This window comes from Seriola dumerili, unplaced genomic scaffold (genome assembly GCF_002260705.1).
Source record: "Seriola dumerili isolate Sdu_G_001 unplaced genomic scaffold, Sdu_1.0 BDQW01000018.1, whole genome shotgun sequence".
Classification (NCBI taxonomy): Eukaryota; Metazoa; Chordata; class Actinopteri; order Carangiformes; family Carangidae; genus Seriola; species Seriola dumerili.
This window is the reverse complement of record NW_019174273.1, coordinates 578,397-605,650: the sequence shown is the minus strand read 5'-3', so window position 1 is coordinate 605,650 and position 27,254 is coordinate 578,397. Positions and strand designations below refer to the sequence as shown.

Here is a 27,254-nt window from a genome sequence, read left to right as displayed (position 1 = left end):
TTTTGCACTTGATAAATGATGAACTGAAAGGATGAATATAGCACTTTTCCTTTGGGACTTCCTAATTGTACCTGTCCGCATATGTTTTGGACGAGGAACAGACACTAACACGCCCGTCTTTGTCTGGAAACAATATTCATTTCAGTGGGAAACATTTTCTGAGGTCAGACAAGGAAATCCCACCCTTAATTAGATATGTGGGAGAAAAAAAAAATACAATTACATATTTTCTTCCCTTTGTCTGTGTTTTAAAACTGCACCATACAGAATAACACTCAAATATAAACACAATTATAGTGACTCTTTGTACTGAATCTCAGTTTAAACACCTTATCTTTTATTTACAGAATTATTACTTCAGTATAAACAAGCATCAACTGAATTTTATGACAAAACTATGGTACAAAAATGAGAATGAGCCCCAACCTTGGGAAACTATACATATTTTTTAACATCAAGGTTCATCTGTGATAAAATATTTAAATATTTTAGTTTAATTTGCTGAAAAAGGCCGTAGAATAAGTTTGAAAGCTCGAGAGAAATCTATTAAGTGAACCTTGAATTTTATAACATTTTAGCACATACAGTATATATATATTTGTCAGATGTGAGATGTTGTTTCTACATCTGGGCCGATTTTGGTGCGCATGCTGCAGATAATCTCGCCGGCTGCCAGAATCCGGCCAGATGCTGGCCAGACTCGGGCCTAGGACCCAGCTATCGCTTAAAGAAATGAATGACACCAAACCGACATTAGAGCCGAGACAAAGTGACACATACAGTATTTAGCTATGTCCAGTGTAACATACAGTAAATATCTGACTGTGGACCCACTACTGAGCACACCCAGGTTGTATCTGAGGTTTCTTTAATTGCTAAATACAACACCTGTGATATCGAGAGTGCAGAAATCACTGTAGAAATCATGTAATCATCCAGTCTTGTAAATATTCTGTGATTCCATCATATGTTTATAATGATAATTAATAATGCTTACCCGCTGTCTTGCAATCTCCTCATCTAACTCTCCACAAGAATGCAAATAAGCATGTTTCCTAAATTGTCAAATTAATTCTTTTAAGTGATTTATAACATTACAATAAGTTATTAGCGCTGCAGGAGAGACTGGCCTGTAATTCCCGTATCTGAAGGCTGAAACCAGCAGCTCTTCACTCATCAGGAAATATACTTCTCATCTCTAACTGGAGGTGACAGACAGTGAATTAATAAAAGTCAGTTCCTGCTGAAGATTCATCTAAAACATGGGACATGAAATCTCTGCTCTTCTCACTTTATAATCAAACAAGCTGTGGTTTATGGGGCTTGACTACATGGCTTACAGTGATATGCTCCTGACTGACTGGAAAAATATACAAAGTACACTAATGGCAGTCTAAATACAATGTAGTAATTCATAGTTTGTGCCTTGATATGTGTCATACTCACACACAATCAAATATATGTACAAACCCATGCTCTCTTCACTCCCTGTTCCCCTCTCACAGTCACCTCTCCAGCATTTTGGAATTATCAGATATGAAGTGAAAAACAGTGACGCCTAGCAGAACATTAACTTAGAGGGTACTGTTGCTGCTGCTAAGCCACGCAATGTAAGCGTATGTTTCTGACAACATTGTACTGTGAACCTTATTATTTGTTTCACTTAGCAAAGAGGATATTACACATAAATAGAAGAGTCAATTCAGAAGTGGCTAACATGCAGAAATGCCATGTAGCACTGCGAGCTAGCTGTTTATTTCTTATTTTCGTGTCTGTAATTGTACTTTTACTTGTTTGTTTTTTAGATTTCCATGTCCACTCGGTGTAGTTCTAATCACTACTACCCACAGAAATCATGGTGCTTTGTTCCTTTCCCGTCTTGAAGGCGTGACGTGGCAGGAACTGCTACAGAGTTATGTGCCCAGACAGTCACAACTTCCCTCTTTGAAAGATCTCAACCGTCAAGCTCATTAGAACAGCGTCTCGCTCACAGAGGGGCTCTTCAGGTTTATTCCACACGATACAAAAAAAAAAAAAATTTGCATTAATTCCTTGTATTAATGCCAAATATTGAGACTAGTTGATTCGTCCTCATGTCTGTCAACAGTCCCCTTTTGAATATTCGTGGGATTTTTTTGGTGTCAAGCTCCTTCTGTTTTGGTAAAAGTAATAAAATGTGAGTTCTTTTTTTTTTTTTGTTTGCGTGTTTTTGTTTGGCTGGGAGATGGAAAAATGTCAAAGGTATGAAGCTACGGAGGTGTCATTAACAGTAGCAAAACTCCAAGAAAACATCAACATCACTCTTGGTAACAAAAGAAAATGTAAAAAAAAAAAAAAGTAAAAAAAAAAGAAGGGCAGTGCCTTAAGTTCCCGAGGGGCCACCTTCACACAAAAGGACTATCCGATCTGAATATGTCCGGGTAGCTCTTGCCATTCATGTGCTCGGTGTGGCTTTCTATACTGTAGCAGCGGTGGACCTCTGTGAGCGATGATGCCACGTAGGAGGCCGAGCGGAAGAAGTCGGCGTTGGCGAATGTGCCGGCGAGCTGCATCCGCTGCTGGTTCCAGTGTCTCCTCAGAACACTCTGGACCTAACAAAACAAAGACACAAAGGGGATGTAAGACGGACGGCCCAAAACGGCCTACGGGTTAAAAAGGTCACTCTGTTGACATTTTATCTTAACTATGAATCAATGCGCGGCTGTAGAGCTTGAAAAGAGGAAAGCAAAAAAAAAAAATATTTGGTGCACAAATGTCAAAACTTCATCTTCTTTGAGTCTTGAGGAAAAAACAAAATGTTCTTCACTACCTTACATATCTGTAGCAGGCACATATGTGATAAAAAATATAATAAAATGTGACACAGCATAAAAAAACCCCATTAAATTTGGCATGTTGTTGTAGTTTAATTGGGCTGAGACGCCAGTGGATTTATTAACTGTGACTCACATTAAAATGCGTGACAAATTCAAAATCGAATTCTGAAAAAGGAGATGCCATCATTAATAAAATGCTGAATGAAGCTCATTGTGCTCACCTCCCCGTTGAAGAAGCAGAATATTGTAGAAACCAAGAGACCCTGCATGTGGGGGGAAAAAAAAAGAAGTGTCTTGAGAAAATACACAAGGGGGGAAATCCTTTAAGCTCAAACAGCTGCAGAGGTCAACAGTGTCACATGTTCATGCTCCTATCCTGAAAATATTTGTAATTTTACACCACCATTGCATCATTACTGAGGATATTTTCACATGGATCAAGTCTATACTTAAAATAGAGCTTTTACTAATACTAATTTCAATTTAGTTGCATTAAAAAAAAGGGAGAAAAAGGGTGTTTTTTCTTCTCTCTTCAGTGCAATCACTCCTTGCACATATGCACTGACCTGGTAATGCATGAGGATGTTCATGATGTACAGGTAGATCTCAGAGGCCCAGTGTTCGTGGGGCCTGTAGGGGACCAGGACGAACTGGATGCCGAGCAGCGGGATGAGGATGAGGGTGGCTCTCACAGCCCTCATGTAGAGGCTGGACTCGGCCTGGTGCGTCACTCTCAGCTTGGTGATGAGAACCCGAACGATGTTCAGCAGGAAGAAAAGGTTCACCTGCAGTTAAGAAGGCAGCACATTAAATCAGGAAAGGCCTGACATGAAGGAAATGCTGGACCATCTGATAGATGCAGTTTTACAGCATAAAAAGTTAAATATACTGTGTTTACGGTTGTGTTGCAGCCTGGTTCCAGACCTCAGAATTACCACCAAGATCTCTCATTTCAAATGATTTAACTAGAATGAATGATGCGAGACAGAACTGTCCGCTGATTAACAAGCCACTGAAACCATGCAGCATAAAACCAGATAGCTATTTCACTTTGATAAGGCTGTGATTAGATTCAGTTGGTTCCAAGGACTCCATGGCAGTTTGAGTCCATGTAGTTCAAAGTGTAGTTCAAGTAAGAAAAAAGATTAAAAAAAAAAAAAAAGAAATATGAAAGTGAAATTATTTCCATTGTTGACATCTGGGGGGGGGTGAAGAGGGGAATTAATTCAGTCACATGTCCTTAATCCAACTTCACAGTGACCAGACTGAAGGTAAAAAGAGGCCAAAACAACAAGAGGTGCAAATGGCAGCGTACCTGACCTCTCTGATTATCACTGGGGAAGTAAGTCTCCGGTCTGGGACATGAGGTCTCAAGTCCAGTCTTTATTATTCTGCTCCCTTCTCGCAGCAATACAATGATTTGTGATTTCTGAGCCAAATGTTTTGCGAGATGCATTCTGTTCATTGTTGATTGCAGCAGACGATTGCCTAAAGTCATCAGCGAACCCAAGTCCGACTCGAGTCCAATTCATATAACATGCGACTACACATCTGGAAGATACCAACAGTCCACAGCCAGCCAGTGACTCTAGATATTAATACGATGACTTCATTTATTTGTATCTTACCTTGTCAGAACACTTTGTGTTACCTAAGACTGTGGGGATATGTATATGAAAAGTGCTACTGCGTTGACTGTCAGCACTTTAACCTCATAGCGTTTTATCAGTTTCTAGCTTTTTCTAGGAGCTTTTAACTGCACATCAAGTGTAGAGCTTCAGTCATGTGATAACAGTTGGCTACAAAAGTAGCAGAAAAAGCTAGTAAGTGGACTTTAAGATCTTTTTTTTGTCACACAATATGTTTATTTCCCCCCAAACTAATGACATAACAGACCATAGTATGGTCTATTATGGTTCTATATCATTAGTAAAAGGCAAGTCTGGATTTCCCGCAGGAGTTCAGCGCTTACCACCAGTGCAGCGCAGATGGGGCCATGGATAATGTACAGCAAGGAAGTATCTGAGCTGACCCAACATCTGTGAAAGCACGGATCAGTTCATCACTTTATAGCAGTACCATGTGGATAAATGTGACTTATTTACAACAATATCTTTGGAGATGCTCACTTGTCATTGTAGTAGAAGTGGCGTGCTATTGAATGTATCACCGATGGCACCAGTGGGAAACCTGCGAAATCAAATTAGAACATTTATGACATTTGGGTTTAAGACAAGTCAAATGTTTATAGTGAGATATCTACATACAATCCTTACTCACCCCACCCAAGCAGATAATACCATATGAGATGTTGTTTTTCTGCGAACACAGCCACAACAATGAGAGTGTGCAGGTAGATTCCCTCACACAGCATCCAGAAGTAGTTACAGCTCATCAGATACATGTGGACGAACATGACAAGCTTACAGCTTACCTGGAATGGAAAAAGCAACATGAGCACCGTGTTCTTTTTGTGGAATATAATCATATCGGGGCAGATATCAGATTTAGATTGAGTCAAATCACTCACAGTGTCGTTGTCCATGTGTTCCTGTTTTTTCAGCCAGATGACGGTGATGACTGAGTTCAGCACGAATGAGAAAAAGAGGTTTTTATGGAGCGTTATTCTCTGGCAGCTCAGGCTTCTGAGGGCGGCAGAAAAGGAGAGACACATTAAAGACATGATATGACATTTTATGCCCTGAAATTTAACATCTAGCTTTATGATTTCCCTTAAATCCTGTTTTCTACTGTGTGTCAGTATTTGGCAACCTTACTGGATAATCATTTATAGCTTATAAACCCTGAGTAAAGTATGCTTTATTAGAAAGTTGTACCAAATTATTTTACACAATAAAGAACATACGGCTTTAAGAGAAGAAACTGAAAAGTAAAATAAAGAAAGCTGTGCTGCACTTACTTAAAATAGAAGAATATTCCTAATGATATGAGCAAAGACACCAGAGACAGTCCTTGACCAATCATAACCAAGTAGAAGTGAGTCATGACTGCCTGCAACAAAATGAATACAACTTCACATTTTTTCCGCAAACACACAGACAAGGAAGCTGCTCTAATTTGATGTATTTATTTCCTTCTTACCTTCCTGTGATGTGCATCGTTGACGTTGCAGTTTGTGAAGTTCGTCCAGGTTCTGTTGCTCTCCGGGTGGCGTCCCCACTCGCCGGTCTCTGTGCAGACCTTGGATGCCACCGCTGTTTGACAAATTAGAGGAGTGAAAACTTAGAAACAAGCTGCAAAAACACAAAAGTCTCTATTTTAGATTTTAATTTGATAATGGTTTGAGGTTGCGTTTTTTATTTCAGGTAACTGTAGCATTCTGCAACAGGATGCAGATTAGCCTAGCTCAGTTACAAGACTGGAAGCCTAACCTTTAGAGGTGATGAATGCTTTTTTTTTTATTTTGGAGAGATATAGGCTAGCTGTTTCCCCATACCTCTTTATGCTAAGCTAACACAACCACTTCCTAGCTTCAACACACAGATATGAGAGTGGTACAGTCTAACTCTTAGAAAGAAAACAATTGAGCATATTTCCCAAAATGTTGGACTATTCCTTCACATTAAAGGAAAAGTGCATAATCAGAAAGGTCCCTCAATTTAAAAATCATCCAGAGAGCAGAAATTGAACTTTAAATACACAGAAATTGAACTTGTTGTTGTTGTTCAGAAAGTTGTTGTTATTGTTGGTATATAGGGGGTCATTTTATATTTTAAGCTGGTAAATGTGCAAAATGATTGTCACTGAATAGACAGAAATCAAGCAGGCTGGAGAAATTCACCAGAAGTGTCAAAGTCATCATAGTAGTCTGGACAGTTCTGGTTCGTGAGGCCAGCTTCAGTTGCATCCCAACACAGCCATCCATCCCATGTTGTGTTGCACATTGGCCCTGCTGACAACAGAGGATGCACTCAGTAACACAGCAGTGGGACTGAATGCTGGTATGCAATAGATTATAGTATGAAAATACTTTACCACAGCCTTTGACATGTTCTCCTCACCTATAGTTTTTGATGGACGGTGTGACTCTTTCATGATCCTCTGGAAACATTCATACTGGGCGGTGGTGATTTTGTTCCGTGTGGACTGATGCTCAACCTGATGGTTCACATGTGTCTGGTACTCGTCTTCGGGGCCTGCCACCGCCACCAGCAGCTGACATTATTGAAGTGCAGCATGCAAACACACACACACACACACACACACACACACACACACACAGATGCACAAAAGTGCAAAATGACACATGATGCAACTGTCAATGAGATCAGAGCACATCTACAGCAACTGTGAATTCAAGTCTCATTTAAAGGGACACAACAGTCTGAGAATATTACACATGGAGCATGAGGACCTGGACATGTACCAGGCAGTCTTACATGACACACTCTCTAGTTGCATTATGGGAGGTGTAGGAACAAGTTTGACTCATATCAGGACGTTAATTTCTGGATATTTCAGGCTCTGCTGCATCACTTTTGATCAATTTTCAAAATACAGAAACCTAAACAACTAAATAAAAGAATAAATAATAATAATATAAATGAATTAAGATATTGATCTAATAAAATTGCCTTAAAACTCATTGGATGATGTAAAAATGAATGAAGGGTGAAGCTACACAAACAAACGGGAACATACAGTACAGGAATGTCTTTCCTGAATTTGTGAAGGTGACATATACAGTGAAAGCAGCATATCTGAGAGGGTTACCTGATTGAGGGAGCACAGCACCAGAAGAAACATGAGGCATTTCAGGTCCATCTGTGCTCTGATCTTCATGGTTAGTTTGTAGTTAAGAAAACAAAAAAGTGGAATATTAATACTTTATCTGTTTCTGTACAAGAAACATACACAGAGAGAGAGACACACACTGATGACTTGAATGTAAAACCAAACACTGAGGACAGGTTCAGTCCGTCAGACTAGATGTTATTTTTAATGTTTCACTGAATGTTATTTTTATGCAATCTGGAGGAACAGGTAAAAATTTCAACACTATCCCAAATAGTTTCCCCCAGAGCTCAATGAGAATAATGCTTCCTGAGTTGCAGCAGCTGCTAACATGAATCCAACACTTGCTCGTGTTGACAGGAGCTGGATTCAACATCTGGTTCACGTGCTCTGCGCTGTCATACCCATACAATCTGAAATGTGTAATTCCATCAGTATTATTGTACTTCATAGGATCTTATTTTTAGATAGTTTCAGTATTAAAAAGGTTTTTATCACAATGACTTAGTTTGACACTTTTGAGATGCTGGCATGTCGTACACAAGAGGCTAAACGTGCATGTTTTATTGTATATTATTGTATCGTCTGTCAGTGGAATTTGTTTTTGTGTGTTTGACTTGATCGAAGGAAGATGGCAACATCTAATTAATAAACATAAATACAACTCAGTTCTACTTTCAAACTGTTTCAAAAATGTTCCTAAAGAAGTCCAGAACTGTAACCTTGTTCTGTAAACAGTAGATCTATGTCTCCAATCCCATGTTGTTTTTATTTTGTAATGGCAGGTCTCTCCTTTTTGTACATTACAGACGTGGCCTTTTGCTTCCTCTGTTCTCCACAGCTTCCTTCCTGCACGCTTATTATGCCTGTTGAGCAAGTTTAACTAATGTATAGCCTAAAAGTTGTCAATATGGCAAATACAGTAAGAGCATGTGCTGCAAACTCACTTACAAAAAGTATTTGTCAGCTCAATAAATGCTTCATATGCTGATCTAAATGTTAAGCAATTACTGTAGGATGTGAGACATATGCAACCGGCAACTTTATTGTAGTGTAATGTGCAACATATTGCTCATAATATTGTGAAAAGATGGTGGAATTCAATTTATGTTATGTAATGTACCCACAGTGTGATAAAGCATAAAGCAGAGTCCATGGAGAAGCGACATGTGTCTCTATCGCACATTATACACTATAAAAAAAATCTTTAAATTCTCATTTCTGTAAAAGCATTGTCATCTTGTCATTTAAAATTAACTTTGTATCCTTCACAAAGTCAAAATCTTTATCACTTTGCACTCTCAGTCATGTTACAGTACGACAGTGACACATAACAAATTGTTGGCTTCTCATTTGCAATAAAAAAGCAGTTGTGATATAATATCGTGACACAGACCAACAACCTTAATTCATATTCAGCTCTCCTGCCTGTTAATTCAGGAACTCTCTGTCAGTTTAAGAGATTAATATCTTCTTGAACACACCCAAAGACACACAGTATATCTCCCTAATGGCCAACACAGACATTTAATAACGCATAGTGAAGTTACTCCCTTATTATGTGGGCCATCTATGACAGAACGTTAGGATTTACACACTTTTCCATGAGAAGTACCCTTTATTACAAACACATTGGCCCAGGAAATGCCTTTTCACCACTTTATGTTAGCCATGTGAACAGCTTTTTGGTGTTAGGTGTGACAGAATTGTAAGTGGGATGAACATATTCCATATTGGAAACATTCTTTTGCTTTTTAGTACGTTAGAGAAAGCAGGAAATTCAGGAACTGTTGCAAACTCGCGATATATTCACACTAAATTCTCCTTACTTTACATCTGGAGTACCTGGAGGCCTAAATAAATAATGTTGTAATGTGAAAAAGATCAACATCTGAAGGGGATCAATGTTTAATGCCCTTTCAAAGAGGCAGGTATGAGTCCAGGAAATCAGTGCCCCTTTGAAAGATATTACTGTTTTTAAAATAGAACTTTTAGATTTATCACGAAATAAACAGATTATTGGTTTTCCAGCTGCCCTCTTTAACTGTAAAACATTGTAAAATATATTTTGATCTATGGTTTTGATTCTTTATCATTTAACGCCTTAATGTTCATGTGTGCATTCATGTGCCCTGCAACACAACATAACCTAACATAACAATAAGTATAAAATCTAATAATAGATAGATAGTATGACACTCAAAAATAAACATTTAACCTGTTTTCAGCACTGTAGTCACAGTGCTTGAACAGTAACCATGTGGCCTACTTGCTGAAAAACTGTAAGTATTAAACTTACCTTTGCAGGAGCAGAAAAACTATTAAAACACAGTGTTTGCCAGGTCTCAAAGAGTAATCCTTCAGTCCGAGAGTTTGCCTTTGCAGGAAAAGAAAAACAATGCAATACAGTCTTCGTAATTTCGTCAAGAGTACTCCTTCAGCTTGTGTGTTTTGCACCAGAGTCAGAAGCAACACTGAGCTGTCCTGATAAAACCTGACGGGGGCTGTGGATGACATCACATGCTTGTCTTTTGTGCAGCCACACAGGGGGACATCCCTACAGTGTAATGGACATCACAAAGCATTGAAATAATTCATACCCATTTAATTTGATCATTTTTATTATATGTCATACATACTATAAGTCAAGTTTAGTGTACTTTAAGTTATTGTTGGGGTCTGAGTTCTGCAAAGCAACTTACTGGCTTTAGTTTATTGGACAAACCTGTTACTTTGCTTACATAGGTCTTCTGCTTCTTTAAATGTAAGTTACCATTTTAATTTTTATGTATCTGTAGATTTATGAGATGAGCGCAAGAGTAAAAAATGAAATGCAGAATATTAAAATAATGATGCTTATCTCTGACAGAAAATGCTTTTACTGTTGTCTATTGAAAAAAAAGAAAGTTATTGGATGGATAAGACCTTTTCTGCAGTATATTGGTTTTGTAGTGTATTGACTATTTTTCTATACTATCTAGCACACACTATGCAAATGTTAAGTCATGATCTTTAGGGTCTGAGTTCTGCAAATCATGAGCAAACTGTTGCTTAATTTAAACAGCAGGACACAGAATATTTGTATATATACATTATGCAGAAGAGATGCTCTTGTACTACATAACTGGTGGAAATCCAGTGCTAGAAACTGGACTTATCAGCACTGAAGGTTCTATTTTTTGAAATTTCTTTTTATCCCTGGCGCCCTCTGCAGTTCAAAATATCCATGGCAGCAGTTTGGTTACTATGACTACGGCGTTCTTTAGACATTTGCACCTCAAGTCAACGAAGTTGCGGCTGGTCTTCAGTAATTCAATTTACTGAAAAAAGACAGGTAGTTTTTCCAGCTGTGCACACCTTGTTTGGTTAAGTTTATCAAACTGAATAGGTTGCCGTGTTTTCTATCCCAACTGACTTGTTTTGGATATTAGAATTAACCGGAAGTTTTCGACAGCTGCTGCTAATTTAGCCTTATCAAAACACAGCAAGGTAATGTCGGGCTCAAGTTAACCGTCGTTTTGCTGTCTTAAAATGGGATAAATTGTGGCTTAACCTAAAAAAAAGAAGATACAGGTAAATACACAATGATTATTTCTTACTCGTGTTCTTTTGTTTTTGTTATTGAGCGACTTTATAACTGTAAGGTGAGTATGAAGATAAAGAAAAACAGCTATCGATTCCAAGATGTATCTCAACAGTAATAAACAAGTACTCAAGGTGAACAAAACATATCGTAGATGTTTTATCCACAGCACCCTTTATTTGGACTTATCCAGGTGTGTTTAGACATTTACCCTCCTGGCAGTTTTAGATACGTGTACTCTCATTTTCATTATTACAGGGTAGATTATTGATTAGTACATTTATTCTGCATTGACAGGATGTTCAGGAAACCTGCCTGGAGGAACACAGTCAGTGATGCAGTGGGTTTCCACCAGGACCAAGCCCTCAACACAACTATATTCCTCCTGAAATCCTACGGCCCCACGGGATTTCTGCTCAAAGAGGAGGGAGAGGCCAGAAACTTCAAGGTAAATCATTCTATGATTCAGGATGTATCGAGTCTCAAAAATGATTTGGATCCACACTCCAATATGTTCTGTTGTTCACATTGTTCAGGTGTGTTTGGGTGACCCACATACGTGCTCTTGCCCGGTGTTCATCAAGGAGCAGGAGCCATGTAAACACATCTGCTGGTATCAATAACACACAGAAAACGATTAACACAGCATGAGATTAAATGCATTAATATGACTCTTTTTTCTTTGTTTTATTTTTTATCTTTTGTATATGTGCAGCATGTGGAGTGAACACTTGCTGCCTAGACATAATCTGCTAGACCATCTATTGTGGAAATTTTTTTGCAGAACTTGATAACTGGAATTGGCTATCTACTCTGTTTTTTACTCTATTTTGTTTTGTTTTTTACTCTATTTTGTTTGGTATTTTATTTAAAATCCTGGTGTGGCTCTTATGTGAAGATAGCTGTAGATGTTGTATATATTGTAGATATTTTCTTTAATAATTTAGTTCCAATTACAAAAAGAATGTTTGAGAAAATTCTAATGATATCCAGGCCTACAAATGACTTAATTTGTGTTTATACATACTCACTTTATGTGAGCGCTACTAACTCTTGAATGAACCTCTAATATTTTTCATAACAGGGTTTTACTGCGGAAATTCAGACTACCCAGAGAACATGAGTGTAAGTTGTTTTGACAAATTAAAGATGATTGCATTCTCTACATTTCAGTTCAGGCATGATTTCATTGTGTGACCCATTGGTCAAGTATGGTTCTTGGAAAAATGGCCTGTATTTTTCAGAAAAATTGAATGTTCATCAAACCCCCTGTTGTCCCTACCTTTAGCTTAGAGCAAGAGTGTTTTATAATTCCCACACGTTTTTCATATGTACATCATAAAGCTGATATTTTAGACTCCTTACACAATACTTTTTCATGCTGTGAAGTCTTTCACATTAATACTGAAACAGAAAAAAAACTGACCCACTCTTGCACATATCCTCCTCCTGATGTGTATTATTAAAATAACTGCTCTAGATTCATTTCAACACGGACTTGTGGAGAGACAGATATCGGAGGTGCTCCATGGTTTACACCAAACCAAAGCCAACCGGATGGAAAATGATTCCTCTGTTGCTTCTGGGACCTCGAGCCAACCAGACACAAACCAGGAGGCTGGAAGTGTCTGCCGGAAGGTGATCCAAGCCCAGGATGTGTGTCCAATCTGTCAAGAGGAGCTGCTGGAGAAAAAACAGCCTGTGTCTTACTGCAGGTGTGTAGGCAGCTGTGGTCAGGCTGGGGTCGGGGTGTCAGACTGTTGTCACAGTACGGTCATGCTTCAGGGTGATGTAAGATGTTCTAGTCAACTTTTGTTGTACTACTGGCCTGAACATGACCTCATAGAGTACAGAGTGGTCTGTCGCACTGTAGCACTTTCAGCTGTTGACATAGGGCATGTTTGGCGGAAACCGCCAGCACAGATTTTAGGAAGTAATAAAATTTGGTTCAAATCCCTTGATATTGACAGAAGAGGACACATCATTCAAACACAACAAAACGAAATGAAATCTTTATTTCCTGCATTTTGGTGACAGATATTCCGTGCTTGTTTGTAAGAACACGCTGTCCTTGTTTTTCTCCCAGGTTCGGTTGTGGCAATAACGTCCATATCTCTTGCATGAAAGTTTGGGCAGATCACCAGAAGCTCTCTGACAGGGAAGAAACGGTGAAGTGCCCTCTGTGCAGGGAGGACTTCGGCTCTTTGAAGTTACTCCAGGAGCAGGTGAAAAACGCAGCAAAGCTCTTCACTGCTGCTGAGAGAGAGAAGCCAGGCAAGCACCTGGGAGTTCTCTGTAACGGTTGCCAGGTCTGCCCTATCACTGGCAAATGTTTCAAGTAAGCTTATGGTAGTCATATCTGTGTGTAACATTAGTCCATTTTTTTGCTGTGTCAGTTGTCAGTATTGAACAACATGATTATATTATTTGAAGTATAGTGAGAGTCTCCCAGTACTTTGCGGTGCATTTTAAGTGACTGTATCCGTTTCATGTTTTTATTTTTTTTCAGATGCATAGTCTGCAGTTACTTCTATTTGTGTGAGGACTGCTCAAAGAAAGGCTGCCACCCGCAGCATCAGTTTGCTTCACGAACAGTAAGCGTATATATATATATATATATATGCATTCAGCTTTGAAACACATACTTGCATCAGCCAATATCCCACACTGTGAACTAAAATGTTCAAGCATCTCAACTCACCGAGCACTGAATATACTTCAAACAGAAAAGAGGAGACAAGTGGCATTTTGTGGCAGAGGACCTGAGAGATGAACCAAAGGGAGCGGCCTCTCAGTCAGCAAATGACAGGTGAGTTGTTGAAAATCAGCCAGAAAATCTGTTTCATCTTTGGTAGATGAAGAATGCCGGGTTAACGCTGAACATTGATGGTTTTCCGAGGGTGATAATAAGATGGAGTAGAAAATCATCTTAGCAGTATAATCAAATATGTTTGATCAGTAAAAATGCTGTTTCCACAGGCAAGCACAACGTCAGACAAAACAATTCTTGGTTAGAAAAATAACAGTTCCTTCCTCACTATTTCCCATCTCGATCCCCAGCATCATCCCTGTTGCCGCAGACCTTCTACCAGAAAATGTGCTGGGGTGTCTGCCTACTGTGAGGGTGAGATCGGGGTCCATGCTCTTGGACGAGGGACAGCAGTGTCGGATCTGTCTACAGAATTTTACCCTGGGTCACCGTGTCCGAACTCTGCCTTGTAATCATAAGGTAAGACTGGAGTCTGTGTGTACTTGCATTATCTGACATGAAGTTATTTTTGGGGTTTTTTTTAATAATTTTTTTTAATGTATTACTTCATGATCCATTTAAAGCCTTCTATGAGACTCAGTTGCAAACAAAAATAATGAATCTTATTGACTGTTATCGGTCAAAATAGAATATACAGAAACAATTTAGGACCAGTGAAGTAAATTAAATTATAGGCATGCAAGAAGAAAAATAATTTAAATACAATACATAACCAATCCAAATAACTTAAAAAAACAACAACAAACAAACAAACAAACAAAAAGTTATCGTGTACCTGCATGATACTCAAAACCCTTTATAAAATAGGGTCTACAAGAGAAATAGTGTTATGTACCTTATCCATCTTTCCCATATTCCTGTTGCAACCTGATATATAAAGTAATTCTTTCCATCCTAAAGATTTCATAAATAATGTCAACCCAATCATCCACAGAAGGTGTATCTGGTTTTTAACCATTCATTTTGGAGTGATGGCTTTCCTGCTGGCAGCACTTAGAATCTGAAATAAATATCCATCCATAGAAGTAGCATTTTCTAGTGGCAGGTTGCCCACGTTCAAGGAAATACCTTTTGCAGAACATCATGAACCTCTGGCCAGACCAGATATCTGATAGGATGTTTTAACAAACAAAAAAATAAATAAAAATAAATTCTAAATTTGTGATCACCATATTAATTCAGTTCACCGAAATCATTCATTTAAAAAAGCTTAACACAAAATCATAGAAAATGGAAATATAGCTGTTATTTTTAACTTTCCAACAAGGGTCAGGGCTGCATAGTGGTTGTATTATGATTTATGACAGCCCGGTGGAAAATATAGAAAAACATGACGCACAATCAACACAGAATAAATCTAACAACTTGAGAGTTTGATTCCTAAATCTGTATATTAACATCTGCAAGAATCTGAATGGAAACCCTAATGAATGAAACATAGTTACAAAATGTACAAAAACATTGTTAGATTGAGCCCCCTCTCTGTCTCTGCTTCCTTTCCTCCTCACATGTTTACACACACTTCAGTTCCATATGGACTGTGTGGACGGGATCCTGCGGAAGTTGAACTCCTGCCCCTTGGATGGATATGTCATTTATAATCCCTTGACTTGGGGAACCAGTGAAAGGAAGACCTCCCATAAGTTGGCCTCTTGCCTTTCCAATGACTTTGCCAAACCAGAACATAGCTTAAAGGATCTGTTTATCCCAGGAGTGGCACTGCGGGACAGGAACTCTAAAACTGCCCCTTCACATGGTTCTCTTAACTTAGAAGTGCTGACAGGCTCTTCAGATACTTTAAACATCCCCCGCAAGTTAAAGACTGATGAGTTTCTTGGCTTCTGCATTACCACACCAGATGCTGTAACAAAAGGAGGAAAAGGAGTGTTGCACAAAAAACAAGGTCTAGTAAGCGACTTTGACTCAGGTCACAGACAAAACACCTGTTCCTCAAAAAAGACACTTGCAAAACGCAGCCCTGTCTCACCAAATCTGTGTTTAACTGGGGCCAAAATCGGAGAGTATCCACGACAGGTGGACCTTTTGGTGGGTTTGCACAGACCAGAACGAGGTCACACAGCTACTGTGGCCCGTCCTGCCAGGGGAACTAGACTGCTGCCCATAAAAGCAGACCCAGTAACTACTCAAGACACAACCAAGAAACTTACTTCAGAGCTAAGAATGACTGGAGTCCTGATAAACACACAGCATCACAGGAAGACAGACACTTAGTTGGTTTCAGTGGTGCATCTGCACTTCTTTTCAATAAATTTTACATTGAAATAAATCAGTAAATATACATGACATTAATCCTTTATTCAAACAAATATAAATCTGAAATGAATCAGAACTATTGTTTTTGTTTGGAAATTTGTCATTTTGATGTTATTTTGTAAATATGCAATATACTTAAAACGCTTGAATGAATAAGGCACTGAACAAGAATTGGTATCAAGTAAGTTTATTAAGTTAGTGCACAAAAAGGCAAGACTAATAACACTACCATTATTACAGAGGTAAACACAAGAGGTGCCCATTTTGGAAGAAACAAAAGCCTGTGAGGTTCAATGGCTAGACACAAGAGGAGCACACTATAGAACACATTAAAAATCAATACAAATACATTCAGAGAGATCACTTTGAAATGGGAGTGGCAGTAGGTTTGATTTGCTTTCAGAAATTATCAGCACAAAGTATTCACAAACTACTCCTCATGTTGCTGTTGAAGCTGGGATATACTGTGTTTTCAAGCTGAAGGATAGCAGGAGAGCAGGAGTATTTTTCATTTGTTAGCATACTGAATGATTAAGTGCTCAACTTGTTGCTACATTTAAAAAATACAAAGCTCAGGCTTTTTGTACACTCCCATGAAAAGACACTCACTCTTTAGACTAACCTTAAAAGAATTCACATTGATAACACATCTCAAATGACAGTTGCTTAAAAACTCTGTCATTCAATCGTTCAGTGAAAAGCACTGATGCACCTCGCAGACCTTTGCTGTTAGATGGAAGAACAGCCCAAATTAAATGAAGTCACAGTCACATAATACATAAAATGCTGCTTTACTATATACATAGAAACAAAAACACACTATAGTACTGTGACGGAAGACTAAATATGGCAAAACTGTCACTGCAGAGTTTGTTTTTAAATTTTAATTTATGATAAATATTGCTAGTGGAATCATTTTCTGGTATTCATGGTGAGTTTTTTTTTTTTTGCCAAACTTTATCACATACAGGCAATGATATCAGTTTTCTTTGTTGTAATCATTGTAATATTTACACACTGAAGATTTCATACGTTTCTGGGAATGTTGTGTGCCAGTGTAACAAGTGGGCACATATTAAAGTGTGGTGTGCTTTAATTGACTCAAGACAAAAGCTGCCATATCAATTGGTAGAGGACAGATATGAAAGGCAGGCATACATGTGACATTGTTGTTTGACATTTTACTTAAGTGAAACGTGTGTCTGTATAAATAATTGTTAAAAATTTTGTTAAACCCAAGCAAGACTATGCGTCTACAGCCGTGCCAGCAGCTCTGCAAGACTGTATTTAGTCAGAGTGGTGCTTTGAGCTAAATGCTAATGTCAGCATGCCAACATAAGGTTTACCATGTTCACCATCTTCTTTCAGCATGTTAGCATGCGATCATTTGCTAATTAGCACTAAACACAAAGTACACAAGTACAAGACTTAACACAAGTACAGTTGAGGCTGCCGGGAATTAAGTATTCACTGAAATTTTGACCTGATGATGGCACTAGATGGCAAGGAAAGGGATCACCAAAAAAGATAAAAATTAATCCTGTGTGGGGACATGAATGAACAAAATTTGACAATCCATCTTATAGTTACTTTCATTTGAAAAATATGTTTAAAACTTTCATTCTGTCTTCAGTTTATGCCGCTCGAAGCAAAAAAAAAAAAAAGGTAGCCAAACTAATCAGCAATTAAACATATTTTTTGTTGGGATCAGTATCAAGAGTTTTAGGGAAATAGGTGGTAAAAGCAAATCTACAAGGCACCAGCTGTTTACGTGTAGTGTTATCAAGAACATAGTTGCAGGGGATAATACTGTACACGACCAGCAGTCCAGTTATTAAAAACAAAAATAATAATAATGCATGCATTGGGATGCCAAGTGAGAGGGTTTCAGCTTCTTCATTTAAGACTATAAATTGTGAATATTTACCTCATGTATCAAATTGTTGCCTCACAGCAGTGCAGTTGTATGCAATTTAACAGCCCCCCTCCAAGCAATCAGCAATTACTGTTTTTATTAGGCTGTTAACAGTGGCTTGTTGTACCATGGGTTTCTTCAGACAAGCAATCTGATTTTCCAGACACTTCCCAGTCACAAAAAATGAATCTCATAAAGCAAACATTACCATTTTTTAAGTGCCAATTGCTGTGGTGCCCCTGGATGTGGGTAATAATTGTGTTATTTGGATCTGTCCATGTGATTCTTGCGTTGTGATAACCATTCTCATAGTGTAAGTCCGGGGTGTTATTGTTGTAACAGTTACTCACAATTGGGAGCAGAACACTGAGTCTCCTTTTTAATGAAATGAATCATCCAGTCACCAAGTAATCTAACAGCTATGATGACGTAACCCTAAAGTTAGCCCTAAAGTAAAATGCAAAATATTTTCGTACACACGAGGAAACATCCATTTTCATGCATTCTTAAACAACTGTAGGCTTACAGCCTTGAATATCAAGTGTGGTCAAATGGCAGCTTAGCTTTACAATGTATACCAGTGTTTTACTCCAAAATCCATCAGGGTCCGAGGTTGGAGTCAGCCACAGGTGGAAAGTGGAAACTAAATTATTTCACTCACAATCAGATTAGCTGTTAGCAAATCTGATTTTATGTCATGAGTTAAAAACTTTTTTTATTTTCTTATTTATTTTTCTGTGAGAGCTGATTCTGATAATGACATAACCGAATCGCTTCGTGAACCCCAGAGTGTCTTTCTAAGTGAAATGAGTCAAGATGATCAAAACAAGATGTCAGCACGACAAACGGGGAAAGCTTCTGTATCTTATTTAATTTACAGCAGGCATTTATGGTGAGGATAAGTGCACTACACATTGACCTGTATCTGTGTCTTTCCTGCAAACTTACCAGATTTTACTAAATGTAGACAAATACCGTGCCTTATGTAATCATATTTTATGATTACAGGCAGTAAGAAGGCACCCTCTTTAATGCCAGTACCGGGGACTATGGGATAACGTGTTCACACGGACATTTTGCTGTGAAGAATCTCGCTGGTGATCTTCAGATTGGGGAGGATGAGGAAAACATGGTGCAGAAACTTGTCTAACAGCAGCTACATAATGCTTCAACATGACATAGATCCTGCTTTATTTCTTTAGCTAGCTTATGCATTCTTTGGCAAAGTTGTACAATCACATAACTTAACAACAACAATGCCTGTGTGAGCACAAGTGGCAAAAACTAATTTGGATCACTCAGCACTTATGACACCATGTGATGAAGCTCAATATGGGTCAAATGGCTGATAGAACATTTAAATGAAAATTTGAACGCTTGTCTGGGTGTATGCAATAATCAGCCATTCCCCTAACTTCTCTTTGTCAGAGGTCTCCCCTCACGGACGTGCTTGGCACTCCTCTTTTCCGTCTTCCCCTTCTCCCTCACCTTCCTCAGGCGCCGTGGAGGTGGCGTACCTCTCGACTCACTGTCCTCCTGAGCGCTAGATGTATCCATCCCGTCGCGCTCCTCGGGAATATTGGGAATAGCCCCACTGCTCCCGTCTAAAATGTTCCTCAGGGAAGGGTCCTCTGGTGTACAGGTAGCAGTATTGCCACTCTCACTACTGCTCAGGTCCTGTTCTTCGCCATACCGTCCCCCTCGGCTGTGGTGTGGCAAAGAGGACGCCCTGATCGAAGGCCTGTCACGCTCTGTCTCGCGGATGTTCTGCTGAGGCTCGTTCATGTCCACCCCTGAGTCCAGGCTGGTGTCGTTGCTGCTCGGCGGGCGGTGGCGGCTCTGGAGCTCAATGATGGAGTGGCGGACCTGTGCAGCCGGCTTCCCATCTAATGAGACAAACCAGGCCCTGGGGTGAGATGATGAAGACTTGCCCCGGGTCAGCTCCAGTAACGTGCGCTCCGAGATCCCCTGCAGCTCACTGGGCACACCGTGCCCACTGCTGAAAGCCTCCATACCAGCTGCCTCGTTTAGAGTCCCAGGTACAGAGACAGAGGATTCGAGGAGATTACTGTAGCGTCCCCACACACTAGTGTTAGGGCCTTGGCCTTGGGGAGGAGTCTCCAGAGGCTGAGGCTCATCTTGGCTGCTCTGCTGTGTGCTGCTTCCACCCTGGGAGTGATGGTGAGGGACTTTGGGTAGTGTCTGGGTGTAGCTGTCTTTACTTGCAGGCTCGGAGTGAGCATCATACTCGACTCCATTGCGGGGGAAAGTGGCAGCCTTGCAGCCTGACAGTTGCTGCTCCTGAGCACTGAAAAGCTCTGGGGCCTGAATAATGGCCACCGGCTGGTTATAGATATGAACCAGCTTATCTTGAAAGAAGTTGTCATTCATGTTGGCACGGTTTTGCTCTGACTTCTCCCGAAGCCGAGCTACATCTTCACTGTTGATGTAGTGAGGTGGCTGCTGGGGACCTTTGATGCGATCTGAAGCGATGTTCTCATAAAGAGGAGCCGCCGGGCGACACCCTGGATCCTCCACATAGATATTGTAGTTGGCTTTGTGTCTCGGCGTGGATGAGGGTTCACACTGGACACTGCAGGAGGCGAGGCTGTTGTCACCGGATCGGAACAACAAACCCTCCTCCATGTGGGTGGAGGTAGTTTGGTCTTTTTTCAAAACTGCGAGTTTAGAAAAGCGCGCTCTCCTCCTCCTGGGCTCTCGATGAGAACCTCTGTATATGGGGGGGAAACAGAATTTAATCAAGATGGACTGCAGTTTAACATGCATGTTTTGTATACTGTAAACTGAACCTGACCAATAACATTTCTGAGGAGACTTCTTACCCGCAGTGACACAGCAGCAAGGAAAGAAATCCGATCACTATAGCCAGCGTTCCTCCCAGTATTCCAATTAACAAGTAGGTGTGGTATGATATGAAATCCATAGTGCTTCCATGTCCCAGATAATCTAAGTGGTTAAATTTATAAGTAGACATACATATTTATTAATGGAAAATTCAGCAAAACACTCAACACGCTGTATTTACATGAGGCAATGTATGTAAGTAATCATACCGTTTGAGGAGGGCAGTACTGCAGCGATCCAGTAGCCAAGATGGGAAGCGGTGTAAGTCCAAACCAGTTCATTGCCAACAGTTTTCACTATTCCAAGACCCTGATTCTCCCAGGCACCTTCCAACAGTGATAATGTACTCATTTTGCATTACAGTATCAGCAAGTACATCAAATCACAGTCAAATCAAATTACAATATTGCTTCTATGTTTTTTAAAGAGTAAGTTGGAGTCAGTTTGAAAATCGTATTTCAGAGAGAAACTGAACTTAACAGCATCACACATGGTCACTGCTGAATACTGCAATTACAATATGACCTGACTGTAATTTCTTTTAAAATTCTGGATCTCTCCATGTGTATTAATCATCGTTTACATGCATTATTCTTGTATTAATCATGTGCCAATCTTGTTTTGTAATGAGATCAAGTGGCTTCTCTGTAATCTTTACTCATTACCCGTCTTTAGGTTGAAGGCCCAGGCTGGGACGGTATCAGAAGCCCGGAGGAGGGTGTTGTGTCCCAGAGGCAGACTGATTTGAATGGGCCCACGGACCTGGAGCTCCTCATCACCCGAGTACAGCAGGACGCTGACGGCTGCCACCGCCTTCAGCTCGATGCTTCTGAACACTGCAGGAGGAGGAGTAAAGCATTTTTCTCTCCTAACGACCAAGCCTTAAACGGTCCAGACAAGGAGTAAATTGGTTTAAACATTAATGAGGCCTTGTTTAACGCTCACCTGATTTGTTGCTGATGATGCCTGGGGTGCAGTTGGCGCAGTCTTTAGCTAGATGGTGCTGTGGTACAGTCAGATACGCTGTCACTGAGGAGATGTTGCTCTTATCAGAGATTGTGAGGAGGTTCTTGGGGAATTTAACTTTAGGCTGGGATGAACTGTCTGTGAAAACAAGATGGCATATGATTCATCTAAATCTGGACACATGCACTGTGTTTAAATATATAATGTAGTTTCAAGTGAGTGTGCTTTTTCATGGCATTGGACAAAACATTTAATCTGCCATTTATTTTAAAAAGACACAATGACTTTGGCCACATAGTTTCAGCAAATGCATTCACAATGAGGCTTAATTATACCTAATTGATCTGAGGGCAAAAAACAGTACTGTCTTTGTCATATTCACATTTAAATATTGCAACACAGTAAGTAGTTAGTTTGCTGTTGGAGTGAGATAATCCCCTCTTACTTTTTCATTTTATCTATGCAACTTAAAAAGTTAAAAACGAATCAAGCTCGGGGGAAAATGTTTTTAAAAATAATATGTTTTTCAACTCAAGATCTTGAACCTTAAAATGCAACTAAAAATGGAAATAACCGATAGTGACTGGTTCTCATTGAGATGAAGGCAAACTGACTCTTGGCTCTGTAAACTTACCAGGTAGCTTTCTAGTGATGAGCACTGAGTCTTCAAACAGCCAGACGTTCCCCTGACTGTGAGGGAGCAGCAGCAGGGTCACAGCAGAGAAAACTGCAGGGAGACAAACAAAAGGTCAGAAATCAAACACACAAAAAAAAATATGATGACAACAAGAATTAAAGATGGAAATGTGAACAGTGCACACATAAATTGACAGATTAAAAGTTTTTTTTTTTTCACTAAATGCCTTTGGAAAATAGACAGATGCAATAAAAATACAACTGACATTTAGTTTAAGATATTATATTAATAATATATGATGTGTCAAGACAGAATAAGTAAGGAGAGAGATCAGGCTTTTGTCCTTTGCTGTTTATGGTGACTTGTAGAACTGTATTACCACCAGCAGATGGCAACGTTACTTCAAGCCTTTTTTTTTTATTAGGGTTCAGCAGCACAAAAGGGAGGCGCCTCTGACAATGCAAAGCGAAGCAGGTCTTGACAGATGACACTCTGATTTTATCCCTCGTAACATCTGCTCCATCGCTCCTGCAAAACACCACCTCCCAGATAATTTTCTGTTTGACTGAGACCAGTATGAGGAAGTAGGAGGACGTGGGAACACAGACAATAGAGACAGATCCTGGCCCCTTTCTTTACCCCAACATCAGATTATTGTGGCTAAAGAGCCCCCACCCCCTCTGCATCTGATTCAATGCAGGACAAAGACAGTTTGCTGAGGCAGGGATATGTTTCACCCGAGCTCGAGTCGGACACCTCAACTCATCAGTACATGTAGAAACAATCAATGAAATGACTATGGAACACAGCGTTCAGTTACACTTGAATGCACATTCCAGGGACAAGTTGTATGTTGTTGCAGACAGTTCATTAATCTTTAATGGCTATAAATAATGCATTTGAGAGTGTGTGAGTTAATACTGTAAATAAGCGCGTACAAATGGCTTTGTAGCATACTACATAGAATGTTTGATTTTTCCCTTACTTCTAGTGTTTTTCAACCTTTAACTGCCTCCTCATGATTCTGTGTGTACAGAACATGTATCCTTGAGGAAGGCACTATGCTAAGCCTCAAATGTTTGTTCTATATAGACCTGTGCTTCTGTTTATTGGTTGTTTTCTTTTTACAGTGTTGGAGGGCTGTCATCCAGACGTCAAAGAAGCCAGGCTTAGTCGAGGTAGGTAACTCACTTGGTCTCTTGCTGGTGCTCCACGGCAGCGGGCGGGGGACGTAGCCTTCCATGTTGCCCAGTAATGTCAGACTGAGGCCTGGACTGTACGCCACCCAGAGCAGAACCTCGCCTCTCGCCCCCGTTCGGTCAGAGCTCCTCAGAGTGTGGTTCACATAAACATCCACCGAAGCCCCCGACAGCGGCTGACGGGTCACCACATCCCTCACCAGGACTTTTAGAGCAAACTGGGACTCTGGGGAGAAGATGCAATAGAGTCATTTGGCAGTCCTGTGAATTTTTTCTTAATCATAAGAAAATTTTAGTACATGTCCAATACGTGTGTCTCTGCATGTGCTCTATCTGTATGCCTCCAACACATCCTCTCAGCAGTACTCAGTAACCTTTCTCTCACTATGAAAAAGTGATGAGGCAAGCTGAGTCGCTGGGAGAATGAAAAATACATCAAAACCAAGTGACAGCAGAGAGGAAGAGCTACACTGCCATGTTAAACGTCTCCTCCCTTCCAACACTAATGATCACTCTTATATGCATACAGGAACACTCATAGTTAATATGCAGGAGCAAGTTCCTCATTTTTAATATCAAGCTTTTGTTGAGTAACTTGTTTTACAACTCTAGTTTTCAGCCTTTTTGGGGCTTTTAAAAAAAAATCTTGACCAGAATACATTCTGTATTTATTTTCTAGTTGATACTGATGTGGCTGCTGGAGATCCTAGTAAGCTTTGGGTTTTTAAAAAAGACTATTCTATGTAAAATTACCATACATGCTCATAAACCTAATGTAAACACAGACTTTGCAGCGGTGAGGCCATCAGCGAACACTGGCTTACCTACTGTATCAGCAGAGCAGCACAGGATTACCAAGGTCCCCCATTAGTACATCACCTGCTCAGGCCAAAAAGATAAAAACCCTAATCCCTCAAACCTCCACAGTATACATTATCCTATTAGTCTGTTGGCCAGACTGGCTGCAAATTATATCCAATAGCCTATCAATAGAAATATCAGACAAGTAGTGTTAGTTAATGTTTTAACAATATAGGATTAAAACAGGAGATGTACAATAAATTGGTGCTGCCAAATTATTCTTCATTTTCACCTACTTTTTTTTTTGTAAGGGCTTTACTTAATTAATACTTAATATAGCTTACAGCAAAACAAGATATGCAGTGATTTTAAAGGTATATTCTGCTCAAAGTATCTGCATACAAAGCAGATTCACACTGCTTAAAATCGGTCATATTTTGGTAATGGTTTGGTAACTTTCTTATATCTGCCAGCAGGTTATATTCAAAATAAGATGTATATATATATTAAAAAAAAAGACATGGCATGACTAATTTCATCGCACAATTATTGAGCCACGTATTGACATCAGGGTAACAAAAACAAACATGAGATGCACAACACTGCTACCTGATTCAATCATGAATAACACTGTTTGCTCTGATGCAGCCAATTCCCATTTTCTTTAACAATGAGAGAGAGCAGACGTAGCGCCTTTTTGTTCATAATTACCTGCTATCAGAGCCGAGGGGCTGAGAAATCGCCCCGGGTCGGTCGGGTATGTAGAAGACGGGTCTCCAGCCGCGGCGATGACTCCATTGTCCCCGGGCGAGGAGGGCAGGCCGCCGCCCTCCGCTGCTCTCACCGCCCCATCCAGGCAGGAAATCAAAAGCAACGACGGCAGAAAGAGCAGCAGCGGCGGCAGGTAGCGTTCAGCAGCGGGCATGGCGAGAGGGGGAGCAGGCTCAAAGACATAACGGACCGCGAGAAGCGAACTCGGGAGGAGAAGAACGAGGTCCAGCAATGTTTGTCTTTATCGTGAAGGCCTCATCCCTACCATGGTTTCTTCTAATCTTGGTGCGGAGAGAGGGGGCAAAAAAACACGTAAAGAAAGGATGCGCTGGTGCTGAGGCTGGGCGTGTGGCCCGAAGATCGTTTTCAACAAAGCGATGTGTCACTCAGTGGAAAAAAACAATACCAACTCGACATGATTTTGGCCCGAAATATAAATAATGTAATTATGTAATTTATATGTGCTTTAGTCCAATAAATAATTATTGGTAAAATACATGCTGTGCACTTCGTTGATAGATAGCAAGGTTATTTTTACTTAGTTTAGCTAAATGACTTATATTGATATTGTTTTCCTGTTTTTATAACACTGTAGAAATTAAATCGTGCACTTTTCAGTATTTTGTAAACCAAACAATTGATGGAAATTATTGCTGTGTGAAAATAGTCGTTTGTTCGTGCTGCGGTAATTTAGACTGTGATGACTGTTGCTGTATCACTATAGAGCGTCAGAGTGAGAGATCTGTATGTGTTGTTTATCTTTGGTGAGACGGGAGATGCTGTTACATCATTGGGGTCTGTATGGCCATCTATCAGAAAACAGATCTCCACTGCTCTTGTCATAATATAGGCTTAATAAATTCAAGTTTCTTGTTGTGTCGTGATTACTCGTCCAGAATTTTATATTTATAATGTAAATTACTGTTAATAGTCATTTAATTAGTATAGTAGTGTATTCGTATAGTATAGTAGTCGAGTTGTCAAGTAGTCGAGTTGTATAGTTGTCTTGTCAAGTAGACTAGTTGTGTATGGTAGTCTACCATCTTGTCGAGTTGTCAAGCAGTGTTGTCGAGTCTGGGTGTCCTGTGTAGTAGTCAAGTTGTCTCTACTTTGTCCTCTCAAAACTCCAGCCACTAATGGTTTTCTGTTTCATAACCCCCAATTTCTACTCCTCTGGAAGCTCAGGGGCAACCACATGCCCCATACCCTCCCACCGACTCTAGTGAGATTCATTTTGCTCCAGATATTTTGTTTTCCCTTGACACAGCACCCTCCACAGTGGCATTTAAAGAAGTCATTACGTGGTCATGGTTGAGACGTGGTGGCCTGTACTAAATAACTTTTACTCCATTTACTGTACATGTACATGAATATGATCACAGGGCTTGATATGACATTTACTACAAGATGAAGTTAAGTGTTAATTTCACTTTATTCATTGTAACCACAGTAACTGCTGTTTCGGGCAACAGCCAAACACCCCTCTGTTCTCTACCTGACTTAGTACAGTCTGGGTTCCCCCCTTCTATAAATTGAATTAGATTCACCAACTTCCTGTTTGATAGTCTGACCTTTCAACTTGGACATAGCAAGGATGGGTGCACATGATTCAAACATTTGGGTAGTTTCATAAAAATGTCATAGTATAGTTAGTCATGAAATATAGTATAGTAAGGCATGAAATGTCTTAGTATAGTAAGTCTTAAAAATGACATTGTATGGTAAGGCATAAAAAATATCATAGTATAGTCATAAAAATGTCACAGTATAATAAGTCATGAAAATGCCATAGTATATTAACACGTAAAAATGTCATAGTATAGTATGACAAAGGTCTGACCTAACAGTTCAGGTTGTTAGAATGCAGTTTGGAAATTCGGAAGATGTGAGTTTGACTCTTGT

The 27,254-nt window shown here is 39.8% G+C and overlaps 3 protein-coding genes across 5 annotated transcripts; 1 reads left to right on the top strand and 2 right to left on the bottom strand.

The window, feature by feature from the left end:
• Positions 1-332: 332 nt before the first annotated feature.
• LOC111233419 (calcitonin gene-related peptide type 1 receptor-like) lies at positions 333-10,025 on the bottom strand. Of its 3 annotated transcripts, none has more exons than XM_022761224.1 (13): positions 9,871-10,025; positions 7,551-7,613; positions 6,839-6,992; positions 6,619-6,729; positions 5,919-6,031; positions 5,737-5,828; positions 5,347-5,461; positions 5,097-5,250; positions 4,946-5,006; positions 4,789-4,855; positions 3,383-3,601; positions 3,038-3,079; positions 333-2,591 (listed from the first exon to the last, which is right to left on the bottom strand). In XM_022761224.1, exons 2-13 carry the CDS (start codon positions 7,599-7,601, stop codon positions 2,385-2,387), a joined length of 1,386 nt encoding a protein of 461 aa, XP_022616945.1. In that variant the 5' UTR covers positions 7,602-7,613; positions 9,871-10,025; the 3' UTR covers positions 333-2,384. The 3 variants fall into 3 exon arrangements, with proteins under 3 accessions (XP_022616945.1, XP_022616953.1, XP_022616962.1); XM_022761232.1 differs by having other exon boundaries at positions 6,619-6,726; XM_022761241.1 differs by lacking the exon at positions 6,619-6,729.
• A 1,427-nt stretch (positions 10,026-11,452) lies between these two features.
• Positions 11,453-19,263, top strand: zswim2 (zinc finger SWIM-type containing 2). Its single transcript, XM_022759689.1, has 10 exons — positions 11,453-11,602; positions 11,691-11,767; positions 12,239-12,279; positions 12,635-12,869; positions 13,241-13,492; positions 13,664-13,748; positions 13,881-13,963; positions 14,215-14,383; positions 15,452-15,787; positions 19,222-19,263. The coding sequence occupies exons 1-10, from the start codon at positions 11,453-11,455 to the stop codon at positions 19,261-19,263; spliced, it is 1,470 nt and encodes a 489-aa protein (XP_022615410.1).
• Positions 16,415-25,637, bottom strand: LOC111233492 (protein FAM171B-like). The gene is made up of 8 exons (XM_022761317.1): positions 25,293-25,637; positions 23,773-24,006; positions 22,579-22,671; positions 21,924-22,082; positions 21,644-21,814; positions 21,188-21,304; positions 20,957-21,080; positions 16,415-20,844 (listed from the first exon to the last, which is right to left on the bottom strand). Exons 1-8 carry the CDS (start codon positions 25,504-25,506, stop codon positions 19,524-19,526), a joined length of 2,433 nt encoding a protein of 810 aa, XP_022617038.1. The 5' UTR covers positions 25,507-25,637; the 3' UTR covers positions 16,415-19,523.
• Positions 25,638-27,254: the final 1,617 nt, after the last annotated feature.